Source organism: Cyprinus carpio, chromosome A11, assembly GCF_018340385.1.
Source record: "Cyprinus carpio isolate SPL01 chromosome A11, ASM1834038v1, whole genome shotgun sequence".
In the NCBI taxonomy this organism is placed as follows: Eukaryota; Metazoa; Chordata; class Actinopteri; order Cypriniformes; family Cyprinidae; genus Cyprinus; species Cyprinus carpio.
Window position 1 is genome coordinate 9,458,274 of NC_056582.1, and position 18,483 is coordinate 9,476,756.

Consider the following 18,483-nt stretch of genomic DNA (forward strand, 5'->3'; position numbering starts at 1 on the left):
TATGTGTTGTGCTGTATTTAATGTATGCTTACTTATAAATTTATAAATCATTTTACAGTAATTCTATAGAAGATAAATAACACATACTTTATCTTTACTAGTCTAAGCTTTTTTTAAATAATAAAAATATATACTAAGCTTTTTTTTAAATATATAATTATATATATTATAATATAATGTGCTATATATATATATATATATATATATATATATATACATAAATTATATACATAATATATTTTTTTGGTAATAAAATCAGGTAATTTAAATGTTACCACATAATTATTTTTAGGTCATGTGACAAAACATTTTTACAATGTGATGAGGATGGTCATCGCGAATACTGAGATTGATTGCAGTGAATAAACTGAGTAAAATGTGCTTAACTGTAAAAAAAAAAAAAAAAAAAAAAAAATGAAATAGCCCATAAATGTGCTCATGATATTCATCCATATTCAGTATGAACCGGTTACATAAGTGAAACAGACCCTTTTCAGTGCTATATCTGCATGAAAAAAGGCAATGTTTTATTCATGTCTCATCTCTAGAAATCAACCCAATATAGATACCCAGGAGAGGGTAGGTTCATGTAAGGCATGGCTTTTCTTGTGTTGAGGAGGGACTCATAAAATGAATAAGCGATGATTTGAGAAAAGGCAAATCTGAATGATGGGTCACCCGCAAAGCCCATTTATTTCTGCAAGGGTGGAGCAGTGGCCTGGTGGAGTGTCCTACTTCCTGGCAGAAGATAAGTGTTTGTGGGGAGGTGGAAGATGCTCACTTATTGGATGATGGGGCTGAGGGTCGGCTACTGCATTCGACTGGCCCTGTGGTGGTGCGGCAGGATTCCTGAGGGAGGTCTTTTTCAGGGCTTTCTTCTGTTTGGTAGCTCTCAGTGCCTTCTTCTTAAGGTAGGTCTCCTCTAGCTGATAAAGCATCTCTTTCACTGCTGCCACCTGTTAAGGAAAAGTTCACCCACACAAGAAAATATCTGTTCTTTTCAATGTAAAAAAGTGACCAGGCACTGTCAAAAAACAAACAAACAAACAAAAGAAGTCTTTTTTTCAAGAAAAAAAAAGTATCAGGCACTGTCTTTCAATGTAAAAAGTGACCAACAAACAAACTGTCAAAAGTTTTTCCCTTCACCATAGCTGTCAATAGCATTTGAACAAATCACATTCAATTTTCCCTTCACCATAGCTGTCAATAGCATTTGAATTTTGCATATTTAAACCTGTTTGATTAGAAGATACTCAAAAACTGCATTTGCATCATTAAGCCACAAATTACATGCAAAGTTTGAATGTGGGAATGCACAAATTAGATTTGAGAATTCTCATGTTTTCTTAGCACTCTTATGATGTTTTTTGGCCCTTATTGAAGCATTACAGTCCCTGTGCACTGTTTGCTTTCCCTTTTAAACTGAATTACATAAAATGTAAACAACATAAAATGTAAAATGTTAAACATATTATTTTAAAAGTTTTTTTTTTTTTTTAAATACAGTATAAAAATATCTAAGATATTTCTACCTAATCGAGAAAAAAAAAAAAAAAAACTGAATAAATGTATATCATTTAGTAATGTCGTGTAATATATATGAATTGAATAAAATCAGTTCATTTAGATAAAGGGTTAATTTAAAAAAAGAAGAAAAAAAATATAAAATCAGTAGAAAAACTGAACAATTTTCTGCCAGGACATGGTCCATTTAGTTTGAAATCTTAAAATGAATGTGGGAAATTCCTAAAAATTAAAATATATATATTTTTTTGTATGCACTGTTGCAAACACACTATCAGAAGACAGGGACATGACTTATCATATTATCAAGCTTTTGCATTTGAGAAGTTTGCAGATCAACACTGAAGCACCTTTTTGAGACCTTGAAAACCCCCCTTAGAGACTTAATTACCTCTTCAAAAAAAGGAACGAGGCTCCCCTTTTGCCCTCTCATTTCTGAGGAAATGGCTGGGCGTGGGAATTTATTGTGTCTGCTCTCGGAGAACGGGAAGGAGGGGGAGTGAAATATAAAAGTGAATGCGGGATGAAGAAAAGCTACGAGTTAGGAGATGGAAAATAAAGGCAAGGTTGAGGGAGAGAAAGAGTGTCAGAGGCTCTGTAGTTCAGAAGCATGCAGTTATGGGTAGGTGGTGAGTCCTGTTTGCTTATGAATTCAGTCCAAGTGTGTTTGTTTGGAAGGTTTTTCCTTTTTCTCCTCTGGGAGCCGGCCTGAAAGCTCAACAGCAATGGGCCGAACAGTCATTCCACGTTCAAAAGCGTTCTCTCTCTTACCCTCTTTCTCGCTTTTTCACTCAAATACTCTTTCATTTTTTGTCTTTCCTTCTTGTTTTTGGTCCTCATGTCTGGTTCAGAACAAGTAATGGGCACATGGTCTGCCCACCCACTCATAAACACACAGACTTTGCTCTATCCCAACAACAATTAGCTCTCCATTACTGTGCATATATCTGTGTGTGTCTGTGTGCAGGGCATGACTCTTTACTTCTGCTACCACTCAGGCATTCAGCAGCAATACACGAGCTGTCAAAACGCCTATCAAACCTGTCAGCACCCATCATTCCATTCCCAAAACAAAAGGCCTCCTTGTCAGAGAGGAAACAGAGCCCTGATCAAAGAGCCCATCCACTGCTTCAGAATACAGTAAAGCTTATTATGCAGTCAGACTGTCAGTCCTGCTGGCCTTTACTGGCCTTTTGACCATTTACATAGCTAGACACTTATTCACTAGATGCCAAAATTGTTTTGTCGCTGTTTGAGTTTATGAACAGAAACATACAATTTTATTCATTTTTATTAATGATGTGGGGAATATCATGTAGTTATGGATAAAATTACATTTTAAGTAGGCAGAATGAAAGTCTGACTCTTGCTGTTTGTTATCTGATGTTAGCCAATGAAAGCAGACGAGTGCTTTGCTAAATTGACTGTCCAATAATGATGAAGTTTTATTTTTGGGATGTGACAGGTTTGGACCCAGCATATGCTGCTTCAAATATGTCTTCTGTCACCTCCTCAACATTTTTGGTGGAAATACGGCAAAATTGTTACTTTACTTTTGCATTTTCCTAATTTGATATTAGAACCATTTTATGTTGTGATTCAACGTTGTTCCATAATTTTATCCAAGTCTAAATTTAAAATGTCAAAATGAAAAAGTGTATTATTTTCTTTCTTTATTTTTCTGCTGCAGCTAAAAGATGTACGTTTAATAATATATTTGAACTATAATTATTGTCACTTAAAGGAGGTATGAAAAATAAACATTTCCTTGATCTTTTGACATAAGGTCTTTGTACCATATAGGCTGTGAGGTATAGAAATGCAGTGTGTTCAATGGATTAAACTTTTGTTTAACAACATACTGATTGTTAAGCTGATGGAACATCTTCCAGAAAAAAAAAAATAAAAAAAAAAAGTGAAAATCCACCGCGTGCCATTGCACTGCTTAACATCAACACTGTTAAGTCTATCTATCCCACAAATTCTTGTATTCATTTGCATTAAATTTAAAATGGAATCTGACCTGACTAAAGTGTATTAAAAGTTTCGTAGCTTAAAATGTCTTCATCATTATAAACAAAGCATTTATTTAATCAAACTCATTTAGATATTGTGATCTTTGACGTCACATGGCCAAACTATATTTGCATATGACCGCCTCCAGAGCAAGACGTCAACAAATAGTTACACATCATCGCACCATAAGTCCCACCCACTGGCACTCAGTCGCTGAACGGCTGACACCTGACTACACTTAGAAAGCAAATAGATCACATTATAATCAGTGGCGCTGTCTACACTGGATACACATTAAATTTCTGACATGCTCCACAAGCTTGCTCTGTTGGATACAAGAGTGAGGACAAAAGGAAGTGTTGTTTAAACAGCTCGTTTGCGTCTATGTACAGACATCAGAAGCATTCATGGTCAGAAACAAGTGGATGGTTTGTTTTTAATGGCGTCCCGGATCTCAATGTAGGATTATATGTTTGTTCGGTGCATATGACCTCAGATTATTTTGTAAACCAAGCACAATGTAATTGAGTGTTCACAAAGAAACTTTTATTGAAAGTGGAAGCAACCAACTAACTTATATTGGATCTGACACCAGCTGCACCACAAAAAAAAAAAAAAAAAAAAATTAACCTTAAGTGACCGATTTCATAATGTTTGCCTGTAAATGACAGTATTATATAATGTGGTACACACACACTTGCGTGGTTTATGGGGACTCTCCATAGGCGTAATGGTTTTTATACTGTACAAACTGCATTTTCTATGTTCAAAAATATGTGATATAATGATAAAATGTAACCAAACATTCATAATATTGTGTTACAATATTGTGTGAACATGTAGGAATATCTATGTATGCTAAAGAGATCAGGCTGCCTGAAGTTTTTCCATCTCAGGAGGTCAAAGGTCACACTTCTGCAGGGTTTTTTTTTTTTTTTCAGAAGTCAAATTTTTCTCTGCTCTTGGAGTGAATCGACAAGCACCAAAGCACAGTCTTAATGTAGGAACGATTACTCATATCCGCTCTCCTTCCCGCAGGAGGAGTCAGAAATAGATGGGATGGTGGCTGGCAGAGAATGAAACAAGCTGAGAGCATGAAGCTTATGCTCATAAATGTGAAGATTTGCTGGGGCAGGGCAGAGTGCACTTATACTAGAGTTGTGGAAAAACAAATGAAGGGCTGGAAAGCACTTGAGCGGCATATGAAGTTTAATGTCTACCTAGTTTTTTTTATTTTATTTTATTTTTTGTTGACTTTTTTCACAGCAGTTTTCCACCACACATTTTCTTGTATATTTACTGCTAATAATCCTGGCTGCTATATGTTAAGTTACTGTTTCCCATTTCCTAAATAAGCACCTTAAATTTACCATGTAGTAAATCAGTAATTCTCAAATTTGACATTTTTCCCTCATTCATGTTTTGGCCACTGTATGGTACCGCTGGTATTTTTATCTTCTGAGGGCAGATGGATCACATCTTGAGATTAACAGAAGGAATCCATGTCCAGACTGTATGTATGCTGAGAGATCAGTCTGTATTTGGTATTTGATTACACAAGTCCCCCTTGGGCTCGGATCCTTGTTGGTATGTTTTGGCTGCTGTTAATCTTTTGGCCTGGTCTTCCCAGAAACCCTTGGGTGAAGATTAATCCAGTGACTTCATTTCAAAAAGATGGTCCACAATGTTTAGTTTGAGATTAGACATACTACTAAATTGGGATAATGAAGCAAAAGACCACATGCTATACACAGAACAGAAAATGCAACACCTACAGACCTGGGCCTCTCTCAGGGCCTCTCTCAGATGGTTTCTGTCTGAAATTCTGATTGATTCCATAAAGTGTAAGAAACAGTGTTCGGGTATGGTTGGGATAATATGTAATATATATATATATACAGCGGGTCTGCATATCTATTGGAAGTAGCAAGTCCATACTTGCTCTGCAGCAGTATAGCAGGTCTAGTCTGCCAAGACCAAATAAGTTAACATTGTCGTATCTATTAATACGTTGGAATCATTCTGAGACTTTTCAGTGAATTTACATATTGCGTTTAGGCTGTATTGCCTAGCACTAAAATCCAGTGGTTGGTTTCTGCAATAATGATTTGAGCCGTGAATGTTGGTGGGATGGCTTTAAGTCTGTGGAATATGGATGTAACGATTCAATGTGAGCCGGTTGAAAATCGATACAAATATGTGATGATTCAAATCGGTTGAGATGTTAAATGAATCGCGTTACTTTAGGGGGTGAGTGTTTATATAAATGTATCTCTAAGAGGAACTGACTGTCTTTAGAAAAGTTTAGATTTTAATGGGTTTTTTTATTTTTATCTCATCTCTGTATTAAAGCAGTGTACATAAGCAGTAACCAGTAACCAAGGATACTCTGTATCGCTGCTGTTCCATAAGTGCCACCTGCTCCCAGAGAGTGAATTTGCGTCTCATTCAGAGCTTCTGCTCTTTGTTTTGTGCAGATGTTTTATGTAGTATAGCTTCACAAAACTAAAGTCAGAGCATTCTGTTTTTTTTTTTTTATTATTATTATTTCAAATTATACAATCTACAAACCCGATTCCAAAAAGTTGGGACACTGTACAAATTGTGAGTAAAAAGGGAATGGAATAATTTACAAATCTCATAAACTTATATTTTATTCACAATAGAATATAGATATATCAAATGTTGAAAGGGGGACATTTTGAAATTTCATGCCAAATTTTGTCTCATTTTGGATTTCATGAGAGCTACACATTCCAAAAAAGTTGGGACAGGTAGCAATAAGAGGCCGGAAAAGTTAAATGTACATATAAGGAACAGCTGGAGGACCAATTTGCAACTTAATAGGTCAATTGGCAACATGATTGGGTATAAAAAGAGCCTCTCAGAGTGGCAGTGTCTCTCAGAAGTCAAGATGGGCAGAGGATCACCAATTCCCCCAATGCTGCGGCGAAAAATTTGAAGTTATATAACACAAAGGAATAACACACATAAAAACATCAAAGAGTTTAAAGTTATCATCATCTACAGTGCATAATATCATCCAAAGATTCAGAGAATCTGGAACAATCTCTGTGCGTAAGGGTCAAGGCCAGAAAACCATACTGGATGCCTGTGATCTTCGGGCCTTAGACGGCACTGCATCACATACAGGAATGCTACTGTAATGGAAATCACAACATGGGCTCAGGAATACTTCCAGAAAACATTGTTGGTGAACACAATCCACCGTGCCATTCGCGGTTGCCGGCTAAAACTCTGTAGGTCAAAAAAGAAGCCATATCTAAACATGATCCAGAAGCGGAGGTGTTTTCTCTGGGCCAAGGCTCATTTAAAAGGGACTGTGGCAAAGTGGAAAACTGTTCTGTGGTCAGATGAATCACAATTTGAAGTTCTTTTTGGAAAACTGGGACGCCATGTCATCCGGACTAAAGAGGACAAGGACAACCCAAGTTGTTATCAGCGCTCAGTTCAGAAGCCTGCATCTCTGATGGTATGGGGTTACATGAGTGGGTGTGGTATGGGCAGCTTACACATCTGGAAAGGGACCATCAATGCTGAAAGGTATATCCAAGTTCTAGAACAACATATGCTCCCATCCAGACGTTGTCTCTTTCAGGGAAGACCTTGCATTTTCCAACATGACAATGTCAGACCACATACTGCATCAATTACAACATCATGGCTGCGTAGAAGAAGGATCCGGGTACTGAAATGGCCAGACTGCAGTCCAGATCTTTCACCCATAAAAAAATTTTGGCGCAACATAAAGAGGAAGATAGATCAAAGAAGACCTAAGACAGTTGAGCAACTAGAAGCCTGTATTAGACAAGAATGGGACAACATTCCTATTCCTAAACTTAAACAACTTGTCTCCTCAGTCCCCAGATGTTTGCAGACCGTTATAAAAAGAAGAGGGGATGCCACACAGTGGTAAACATGGCCTTGTCCCAACTTTTTTGAGATATGTTGATGCCATGAAATTTAAAAATCAACTTATTTTTCCCTTAAAATGATACATTTTCTCAGTTTAAACACTTGATATGTTATCTATGTTGTATTCTGAATAAAATATTGAAATTTGAAACTTCCACATCATTGCATTCTGTTTTTATTCACAATTTGTACAGTGTCCCAACTTTTTTGGAATCGGGTTTGTAATTTAGATTAAAAAAAAAAAAAAACTGCTCATGCTGCATGTATTCAGCTTCTTTGTTTGGATTGTGATTCATATGCAGTGGTTGCCTCTAATTTTGAATAGAAAGAGCACAGCCTCTAATTTTGAATAGAAAGTTTATATGAAGGTTTTTTTCTTATTTATTTGATTAGATTTGGGGTTTGTTTTAAAATTTCAGTTTTGTTATTTGACATATTTCTGTTTCACAAAGAAATGTGCAGCATTTTGTCCAAGCAATAATAAAAGGACACCTTTTCATTTATACTTTGCCTAAAATATAATTTTGTTAAAAAAAAAAAGTGAGAAAATCAAATCGTGAAATCACTATCGTGAATTTAATCGAATCGTGAGTTGAGTGAATCGTTACATCCCTAGTGTGGAAATATTGCTTGTTGCTTTTACAGAGCTCTGTCTTTCATCTAGAAAAGAAAACACCCAATTGCAACCTTCTTCCAAACCAGCTGTCCCTCCAAAGTTTGTGCCCTTGAGCAATTACACTGTGATGAACTCCACGGCTGTGCCAGAAATGTCTTTCCCCTGCCCCTGGTTTTAGTATTTAAACATCATCGGCTGTGGAATAGGCCTCTTCTCTGGCCGTTGCCCTCTCTTCCTCCCTCACTCCCTTTATCCCTAATGCTGGCTGGATGATGTATGAGAAAGATCTGGAGTGAAAGGTCATGTCCACGGGAGAGTGTGTGAGCTTTAAAGAAGAGTATGTTTGAGCAGCAGCATGAGATGTAATCAGAGCGGCTCTGAGGTGCGGGCAGCTGATGGAGTGATTAATAAGGGTCCATCAGTAAACCCCCGTGACAGGCTGCTGTGGCTGAGAGCGAGTGACCCACTGATGCACTGTCTTTGACTGTGTGAGTGTCATCATTCCTTCCTCAGTGTAATTCATCACCGCCGTACTCCAGACAACACATTCCCTTTCTAGACCCAAAAATCCCCAACTGAACCAAGCCCTGGAGTCTGACCCATAACCCCACTGCCCTGAAAACAACATCCTCTGCTCTACTACTAAAATGAAACATGGTAAATAACCCCTGAAACAACCCTGTTCCCGGAGCCCCCCAACACTGTACATTTTGAATGTGTCCTTTGTCTGAGACACCTGTTTCAGGTAATGGAGTCTCTACTAATGAGCTGTTGACCTGAATCAGGTGTGTTTGATTAGGGAGACATTCAAAATGTGCACCATTTTCCACTGCTCTAAAGCTTTCTACACACTGCACCATTTTAGCAACCCTATAAGATCATTGCTGGTCACGCTGTGTGACAAATAAACTTGGGTACAACATGCATGTAGACTGTACGATGATGACACCTGTTGACTCGTAGACTACGACGCACGTTTCTATAGAAGAATAAAACATCATTAGCACGTGCTAATGGTAAACACAAAGAGCATAATGAATCACATTTTGACAGTTGTAGTTTTATGTGTGCTGAAAAAAAGTGGGAGTGGCGAAAATGGAAGAAATAAGAGCTTGAGGTAAGCAGTTTTATGTTTTAGCGCCTTGTGGCATTGATTTCATGTCACATTTTTACTGGTTGGTCAGTAAACCTGGGTCGTAACTGCAAAAACACTGTTTGATGAACATGCTGAATTTCTGACACTGCCAGAAAATTATCGTAGGCTATCTTTGGTCTGTGACAATGGCCATCTTTGAACCTCTCTCACTGTACGACATAGGACCACCGATTAGGAGCCACGATCACAGAAACTGCCACGATTGTTTCATGATGCCCATCTTTTGTCTGGGACAGACGAAAATCGTGTAGTGTGTCTCGGGCTTAAAACAGTCAAAATATAGCACCAAAATATTCTTCAATCTTGAATCTAGACTGGAGAGAACGGTTCCAATTCAAACATGAAGGAAACTCTATTTTGTCAGTTTTAGTGTACTTTTATTATTATTGTTATTATTATTATTATTATTATTATTATTATTATTATTATTATTATTAGTTTTTTATTGGTAGTAGTAGTATTTTATTATTTATATACTACTGTATTAATTAACTTTTTTGATAGAATATACATACATATATATTTATTTTAAACTCATTTTCCTTTAAGTTTAAGTTTTAATAATTTGATGTGCTTTTGCCAGTTTTTTTTTTTTTTTTTTTCTGATTTAAAAAATCAAAATGTAGATGGAGTCGATCAACACCCCAAACCTTGACAATCATTGTTAGATCTTCATGGGTCGACATTTTATTCCATAACGTTACACAGTTTTAATGCTGTTTTATGTCGTTTGATCATGTTAGAATACATGTGGAAGTATCTGTTTCTTCTTCACTTGTGTTTTTTTGGAAATTCTGTACAGAAGATGTGTAATAGCGCATCCTACCGTATAACAATGAAAACACAGATTCTCTGAGCACAAGTATAGCTCAAATATATTTAGACTTTTTCTAAGTATAGGTGAAGTATACTTAAATGTCATTTTAAGTATATTTATGAGAAGTACATAAAGCCCATTTAGAAGTACATAGACTAAAAGCATACTTTCCTATTTTTTAATTTAAAAGAAGTGTACTAATCGCACACTTGAATAAACTTCTTTTTCGTAAGGGTACTCGCACCAGTTACCTGAGACTGAGAGGAAATGCTTCTTGTTTTTTTTTTTTTTTTTTTTTTTTTTTAATCTTCTTTATAGCCTTACAAGTTTCCCCAAACATCCCTTCGAAAGTCTGTATTCTGGTCAGGCTTCCACAAGAGTGGGAGGTAGATTCAATTCACCGAGGCACAAGGTGGTAAATAGGCTCGCAAACACTGCCAATGGTTTCCATGGTGCTTCAGAACAACATTTCAGAAGGCTCAGTGTGTTTTTGAAATATGAATCATGATTCTAAGGCTTAACTCTGTTCTTTGCAGGGTCCTGGCTTGATTTCCTTCTCTCAGTAGCAATTTGAATAACCCAAACCAGGCTAATTAACAGGGGAAATTAATTTATAGACGAGTATTAAAGAACTGTTCACACCAAATGCTCCTCACACAACTTAGTTCACCATAATAGAAATGACAGCTCTGCCAAGAAGTCTCCACAGCCCCGAAAGACCACCTCAGAAAATTAATTTTACCCTTCTGATTTAGTATATCAAATTTATTTAGTCTTTTTTTTAATTCTGCGGAGTGTATGGAGCGATGCACTATTGCGTGGGTGTGTGGGCACTGAATGGCATATGTGCCCCATCTACACGCTGTCATTGTCCTTTTCCCTTCCACTGTCTATTTACCTTTTGCATTGCATTCCACACACGTTCCTGATCAGACCGCTTGCCTTCAAGTGTGTCCATGGTCTCTGCCATTAGAGCCAGCAGCTGCCAGGAGGAGATAAAGATTATCACAGCTCAGTTCACACAAACGCCATAACTTTTCTAAACACTACACCTTAAAAGCTAATTAAAAAATCATTTGTTGGCAGCTGATTTTTATAAGTCATCCCTCATATAATGAAGACTTCCTTCTTGTTCCCCTTTGGGTGGTGGAGAGGGGGAGGGGTGGTGTTGGGTTTTTATAAGGCTGGTGGTTAGAAATTGAAACGGTGTGGACAAATTGAGGAACAACACTCGTCCATCACAGGGCATGGCAGATGGGGATGTACACGCTGCACGCTGAGACCCATTTAGCTGAGAGAAGGAAGGGGAAGTTAAATAGTGAATGAGACACTAAGAAACAGAAAAGAGACAAGCAAGAAAGTATGTGTCAATGATGTGCCAATGATTTATGAATTAATATTAAATTCATTAAAACATTTTTTAGATCTTTATGGGCAAGGAGAAAAAAGAGATTGTAATGAAGAAAAAATCTAATGAAAAGACTAATTCTGGTAAACTGGAAAAAAGTTCTTGCTTTTTAATGATTATTAAGCAAACAAACAAAAAACATGAACGGTGGCAAAGGCTAATAATATTATGATAGATAGATAGATAGATAGATAGATAGATAGATAGATAGATAGATAGATAGATAGATAGATAGATAGATAGATCTGATTTAGCTGAAGGTCCAGTTATTTAAATTATAATTATTATTATTAAATATTTTCCAAAAGAATAAAATAAAACTGGAAAAATTAAGTTGAATAATATTATAAAGATATGCTATTTAAATAATTATTTATATTTAAAAAAATGTCCACAATATCAAAGTCAAACCTGTAGGAAGGAAATTATAAAACAGGAAATGACATCACAGAGAATACATTTGCATTACATTAATGCATTCAACAATCGCTTTGATCCAAAGTGATTTATAAGAGAGGAGCAAAAGCAAAAAGAGCCAACAATTTTTGTAATATACAGTTGCAGGTTTATTAGACAACTAGAATAGAAAGCTAGAGAATAGAAATGCTGAGAATCCTCATGACTGTAGACCCTCTTGACTGTGTGTCAGATTAAATTACCATGAATTTAATAATTTTATGGCATGGAAGAGAAAACTAAATACAATATTCACAATATTCAATTGACTGAGTGAAAATTTTATGATACTTTTTAAAATAACTTTTTGCTGAACATTATAAACATTTTTCAAAAATTTCTAAGATTATTAAGAACTTGGCACATTTGATTTGAACTGTGGATGGAAGTGGTTGGCCACCTGCTTTACTAAAGTGCTGTTTAAGTAGGGGGAGCTGCTTCTGTAACTCCACTGTCTACATACTGTACAGCATGTACCATCTTCACATACTTGCTCTCTATACTCTTATTTCTATTCATGAATATAAAGACATACCATTTCCCGAAGCAGCAAGTGGCCCTGAACCTGTTTTGTTCACCAAGATGACTAAAAAAATAAGGTCTTTTAAAGCTACAGTATATACTTCCAGTTTATTTATATATAGCATCTGTCAATGAACAGAGATGTGTGCTTCTTTATTGTAGATTTCTATTTAAGTACTCAGGTCTTTATAATTTGTCAGAATGATTCTGGGTGGTATTGTATTGCGCCCATACAAACATCACGCTAATTGAACACCCTGTGGCTCTCTATTCATGGCAGATTTGGTCGCGATCTCACATACATCACGCTCTATTGATCTGGGCTAATCTCACCACTGTGGAGCGCTAATCTAGTAAAGAGGCAATTATGGTGCTTCAGCACTGTATGCCAGAATGAGATTTATGCCACCTCCTTCTTCTATTGTTTCTTTTTCTCGCTCATTTTCTCTGTTCTTTTCCATCACTTCTACAGTATATCTGCAAGCGCAATAGCAGTTGTCTTCTTTGTCTGCGCTAGTTTCTCTTTCAGTCCCATAAATATTCACAACAGAGCTGTGTTTAATTGCCGTGCTTAATTCAGGACTTTATTAAAACAAGCTGGCCCGGTTCTGCTCTTGTGGTGTGATGTTACTTGATCGCTCGCAGTAAGACCAAATGGGGGTCTGTAACTTGAACCTGAGGAAAGCTTACTGCTTTTCTGATAGCTCTATAAAATCAGATATTTTTATTCCTTTTAAGCATTAAAAAAAAGCATCAGGCTATAATATGAAATGTCAGTGATTATATATGTTGCTTGTAAAAAAAATGTAGTCAGAATACAGAACTTGCCTGAAGTTTGGTTACATTTTCATTCGCAAGCTCTTAATTCAATTTGATTCTGATTTATTTGGGTATAAGGGCTGCCTGGAAATTAAAGATCTGCAAAAAATCTCTTCCCTTTCAAAGGTGATTTTAGTTTTGGGAAAGACTAGAAGTCGCATGGCATCAAATCTGGGCTGTAGGGGTGCTAAGTCATGTAGTTGATGTGATGCTTTGCCAAAAAAGCTCTTAATGAGACGTGCTACATGGGCGGGCCATTGCCGTGATGAAGCTGCCAATCACCAGTTGTCCATAGCTACGGCTGTTCTTGTCATATTGCATCTCTCATCTTGTATTTTTAATATTACATGGCTGGATACTTTCCAGACAGACCTTATATAACAAGATGCTCATTTTGCTTATGTCAGAAATTAAGCATTAAAAGAATTGACTCATACAAGTTATTAGGATAACTGGACTACACTCTTATATCTGTATGTTTTTGATTCTCTAAAAAGAACAGACCGCATTTACTTACAGTCTCGAAATGTCACGTTCACACAGCAACTTACACTGGCGTCTTGAAAACTGTCTGTATGAATGTGCAACGGGAGTCAAGCAAGCCCATATTCTTTACCAGTTACCATAGTGACAGTGACCAAAGAAATTTCAAAGATAGCAACGTCCATAAAACTGAAAGGCTTATCACTTTCTGACATGACAAGAGTCCAATCAAGCCTCAAGTTCATCCGGCAAATCTTCATTAACCGACAGCAGCTTTAATTTTAATTTGGATGGAGAGCAAAACATTTTTAGTTCGAATTTGAACACAAAACTGATGGGAGCGGCTCCAGTGGAGACTGGATCCAAAACTTTCAGCTGACACACATCACATTTCTCTGTCACTGTAAGTTACTGAAACCACACATGAAAATACGCAACACATGGTAAACACGCGTTTGTGCAGCAGAGCGGCTCTCTCTCGCACTGTATGACGTGACAGACAACTAGTTCTCCAGTTTTGTTCTGTTCACACAGCGCAGGTTTTCCGAGAATGCAGTTGTGAGTCCTGAGAATTTACAGGTGTGTGTTCGGTTACAGAATGCAGTTGTCACTCCTGAAAATAACCGTAATGTGTGTGAATGTAACCTTATTAAGGACTCAAATACAGGACTATTCTGCTGCTGTGTTAACGTGTCCTAACAGTCATTAGCATAAATTGAATCATCAATTCAGGAATCACAATAAACTAAAATATTAGACTGGAATTAGATTGGTCACCTTGTATGTTGTTGATTCACTAAAAAGAACCCATCCTTAAGAATAATTCATTCAGAAATCAGATTACGCTGGTTGAATTGTATATATTTTATTACTAAAATGAATCGATTCTTAAAAGTAACTCATTTGGGAATTAGACTACACTGGTCAAACTGTCCATGTTAAATTTATATTAAAAAAAAAAAAAAAAACCTTAAAAGTGTAGCCCATTTTTAATAAGCAATATCAAAGAGAGAGAGAGAGAGAGAGAGAGAGAGAGAGAGAGAGAGAGAGAGAGAAAAAAACCCTGCTCCAAACTGTGCAGTTGAGTGAGTATTGAAAATTTTTTGGGATTATTCAAATGAAGATTAATAAAAACAAATGTAATTATTTTTACCCAGTACCACTCTTGAATGCCTGCACTGTAAGAAAAAACAATCTGTAGAGAAAGGGCAATGGTAATTTTCTTCCAGGACATTATCTGTTAAGTTTAAAGTCCCCATGAAATCAAAAGTGAGTTTTTGTTTTTTTAGTATATGCTAGCCTTCAAGTCTATAAGCCAGTGTGCTCCAAAACAATGACAAAATTAGCATTTAGAAGATATAAGCATTCAAAACTAGTCTCTAATTTCTGCAAATAAGGATCAGTGATTTTGATGATATCACCCTGCACTTCAGCTTCTCATCAAACTTTGTCCAAAATCATATGCTCTCTAGAATCTGAATTATCCCGCACCCTACACTATAAATAGAAGCTGAAGCTGTGGCTGAAATTGGTCACTTGTTCATGGAGTTAGTGTTTTCTTGATGGTTAATGGCACATAATGCACTATATAGGGGATAGGGAATTATTCACACAGTGTAAATATAATTTCTATTGGGTCAAAAGAAGTCTGGTTTTGCGTTTTCATTAAAAATACACCTGCAATGCTTCTGAGAACAATAGAATAAAATAACATAAATAAAAACAATAAAATGAATAGGCCTATGCAAAATATTGTTCACTTAGCCTAAATAATGAACAAATTAAGATGACGAAATGAAAACACACAGCTGAATCCTTCTATGTGCTTTGAAGAACTGCATGTTGTTTCATCAGACACAAAAATAAATAGAAAGCCTATCCTCAGAGCACAATTTGGCTAATTTTTATTTTTAAAAAATGAACGTGCTGTGTGTCATGTTTTGCTTGGGGATCAAATATTTGTTTCACTCACTGAAATGCAAATCAATTTCTAACCTTTATATTATGTTTTTTTTTTTTTTTTTTTTTTTTTTTGTGTCTCTATACGTTAAAATAAACCTACCGTAAAAATAACAGACCCTTCATTTCTTTGTAAGTGGGGAAAATTACAAAATCAGCAGGGGATCAAATAAATATTTTCCCCACTGTATAAGGGGGAATGCTTATACCTTTTAAACCATTTAACTGATAGTATTAATCAATCAAAATTCTAACTTACGGTTAACGGTTAAATGGTGAATATGAGCATCCCTAGTTACAGCATCTACCAGCAGAGGCTAACTGGACTAGCTTGGGTAAGAGCCATCTAAATCTGCTCTTAGATCAGTGTTAAGAGTGCTTAAGATGGCCCAGAGCTATCAAAAGATCTGCATAAGTAGCTCTGCCTGTTCACAGCGATGGGAACACTTAAATAACGATAAAAGGAAATAAAGGAATGATCTCTATGTTAATGTGCGTTTAGACTAAATTCCCAATTCAGACCAATCTGAATCCCATAGAGAATGTTTATAATCCTTTGATTTCGTTTCGTTCTCATATTTTTCAGTGCATGCACACTCCAGGGATCACCACACAGTCTCATTCCAGCTGCCTGCTTCCTCCACCTGTACTCGGAGAGGAAGCTTGGCCCTGTGCAGCGCTTTATCTGCATATTTTAAATGCCTTTTGGAGTAACATTCATTTGAAGTTGGAAATGAGGAGAATAGCTTTGTTTCCATGCAACTTTTTTCTTTCATCAAATGACATTATAAAGCACAAGAGAAAAGTAGAAATTGTCATCCAAAAATTTGCTACAGGAATTTTACAGAAATGTCTGCCATTTGAATATGCAAACACATAAAATTTCAATGGAAAACATAAGGAGTTATTTACAGCAGAATGCCTATGCTGCTTTTGTACAATTAATAACTGCTCACAAAATTATTGAATGGCTTCAGAATACTTGGAATTTAGCCAGTGGGTTGTATCTGAACAAGAGGTACAATTTAGCATACTTTTAAAAAGAGTACTTATTACAGATATAATATACTGTAGTAGAATTATTAAAAATTAAATATATATATATATATATAATTTTTTTTTTCTTTTTCTTATTATTATTATTATAATTTTTTACTTCTGTTTTCTTTGGCAATGAAACAAAATGCGAAAATTGTGTACTAATGAATTCATTAAAAGCATTTACTAAAACTTTTACAAAATGTTAAATGTTTCCAAAAAGTAGACTTACATGGCCTTTTGATTTTATTAATACTTTTCTCTGCAAGTGAACTTTAAAAAGACTTATACATTGAAGATTTGAAGTACACTACAAGTGCATATTCAGTACAATTAAGTGCGCATCTTTTTCACAGTGGATCACTTTTATGATGCTTTATAATGTGTGCTTGTAATTTTTGGAGCTTGACGGCCCCTGGTCCCCATTCACTATCATCATATGGAAAATAGCATCATGAACATTTTTCATTTATCCCTTTGTGTTCCATGGAAGAGAAACATTCTTTAATAGAGTGATGGGAAGAGGAAAAAGTAACTGCCTCAGCAGCTCTGTGTCAGAAGGGCTGATGTCCTGCAGGTAAGGTGCGACCACCAGCTCAGCCAGTGTGTAATGCAGTACATGCGTATGTTCTTTGAACCTATTCAGCTGTCCCTGGACGCTAGCATACTGCAGCCGCTCTATATGTCCAGATCCAATGGAAAATCCCACCTGAACACCCAACAAAACCATGCTAATTTATACACTGAATAAAGAACTGATTTAATTTATTTTCATTTTCAAATAGTTTAATAAAATTATATATATTTGCTATGGTACTGAAATTGGTTCTGAAAATCATTTGTTGTAATGTATAATTACGAGCTCATATTAAAGAGCTGGGTTTTTTTATGTTTGTTTGTTTTTTGTTTTTTCTAGTTAAGTCATGGCCATAAACTATTTTAAAGACTTCTGGAGAGAGGAATATATTACCTTAGGGCATGATCCTTGTCTTTTATTGTCGCTGTAATTACATTAAAAATGTCCTGGAAATTTCTTGGAAGAACCCTGATCAAATATCACTTTTGGGTGAGTAAATATTGAAAAGCTTCTCAGTTTGGGGTAATTTTTTCCACGGAGAACCTTAAACTGAACAAGTTCTGCGTTCACTATTCAAAAGTACACAGCCACTCAAACAACATTAAAGCAACTCACACTATTCACATTAGGGCTTTAATGCATTTCTCAACAGGAATGGCATTCACTGCTTTGACTTCCACATGAATCTGATGCAAATAATATCACAGGAGGAATTTCTTGAAGTGTTTATGGCAACTGAATGTGTTGTTATTGGCTTGTGTTTGTACAAGTGTGTTTCTGTCATGTTTCCTTGATGCCCTGAGTTGCGCAGTATGTAAATTAAGTTATTATAAATTGAAAAAGGGACGCTGACCTTTTCCACAGAGAGTAACAATACAAAGAAGAAGAACAAACACTTTTAAAAAGTGTCAGCATACGGCGCTTTTGTTTGAAACTGACAGCTCCCAGTGTCAGTGCGTCCCTCAGAGCCGTTTCACACATGCCGCTGCAGTGCTACAAAAGCAACTCCATGTTCCCTGATGATTCATTATGTCAAATACCTTTTGGCATCTTGTTACACACATTCTTCTCACGCTTAAACTTGACAAAAGGCTACAAAATGTTGCAAGTCAAGTTGAAAAACTGCTATTCTTCTGCTATTTTGTGGTATGCTCAG

General features: G+C 36.1%; 1 protein-coding gene across 1 annotated transcript in view; it reads right to left on the minus strand.

Annotated features, from left to right (window-relative positions):
* Positions 1–731: 731 nt before the first annotated feature.
* LOC109087867 (spermatogenesis-associated protein 16-like) overlaps positions 732–18,483 on the minus strand; it is a 57,732-nt gene continuing 39,980 nt past the window's right edge. The window contains exons 6-8 of the mRNA XM_042765780.1: positions 14,907–14,931; positions 10,964–11,047; positions 732–956 (exon numbers count right to left, since the gene is read on the minus strand). Of these exons, the coding sequence (XP_042621714.1) occupies positions 732–956; positions 10,964–11,047; positions 14,907–14,931 (334 nt within the window). The remainder of the gene's footprint in view (positions 957–10,963; positions 11,048–14,906; positions 14,932–18,483) is intronic.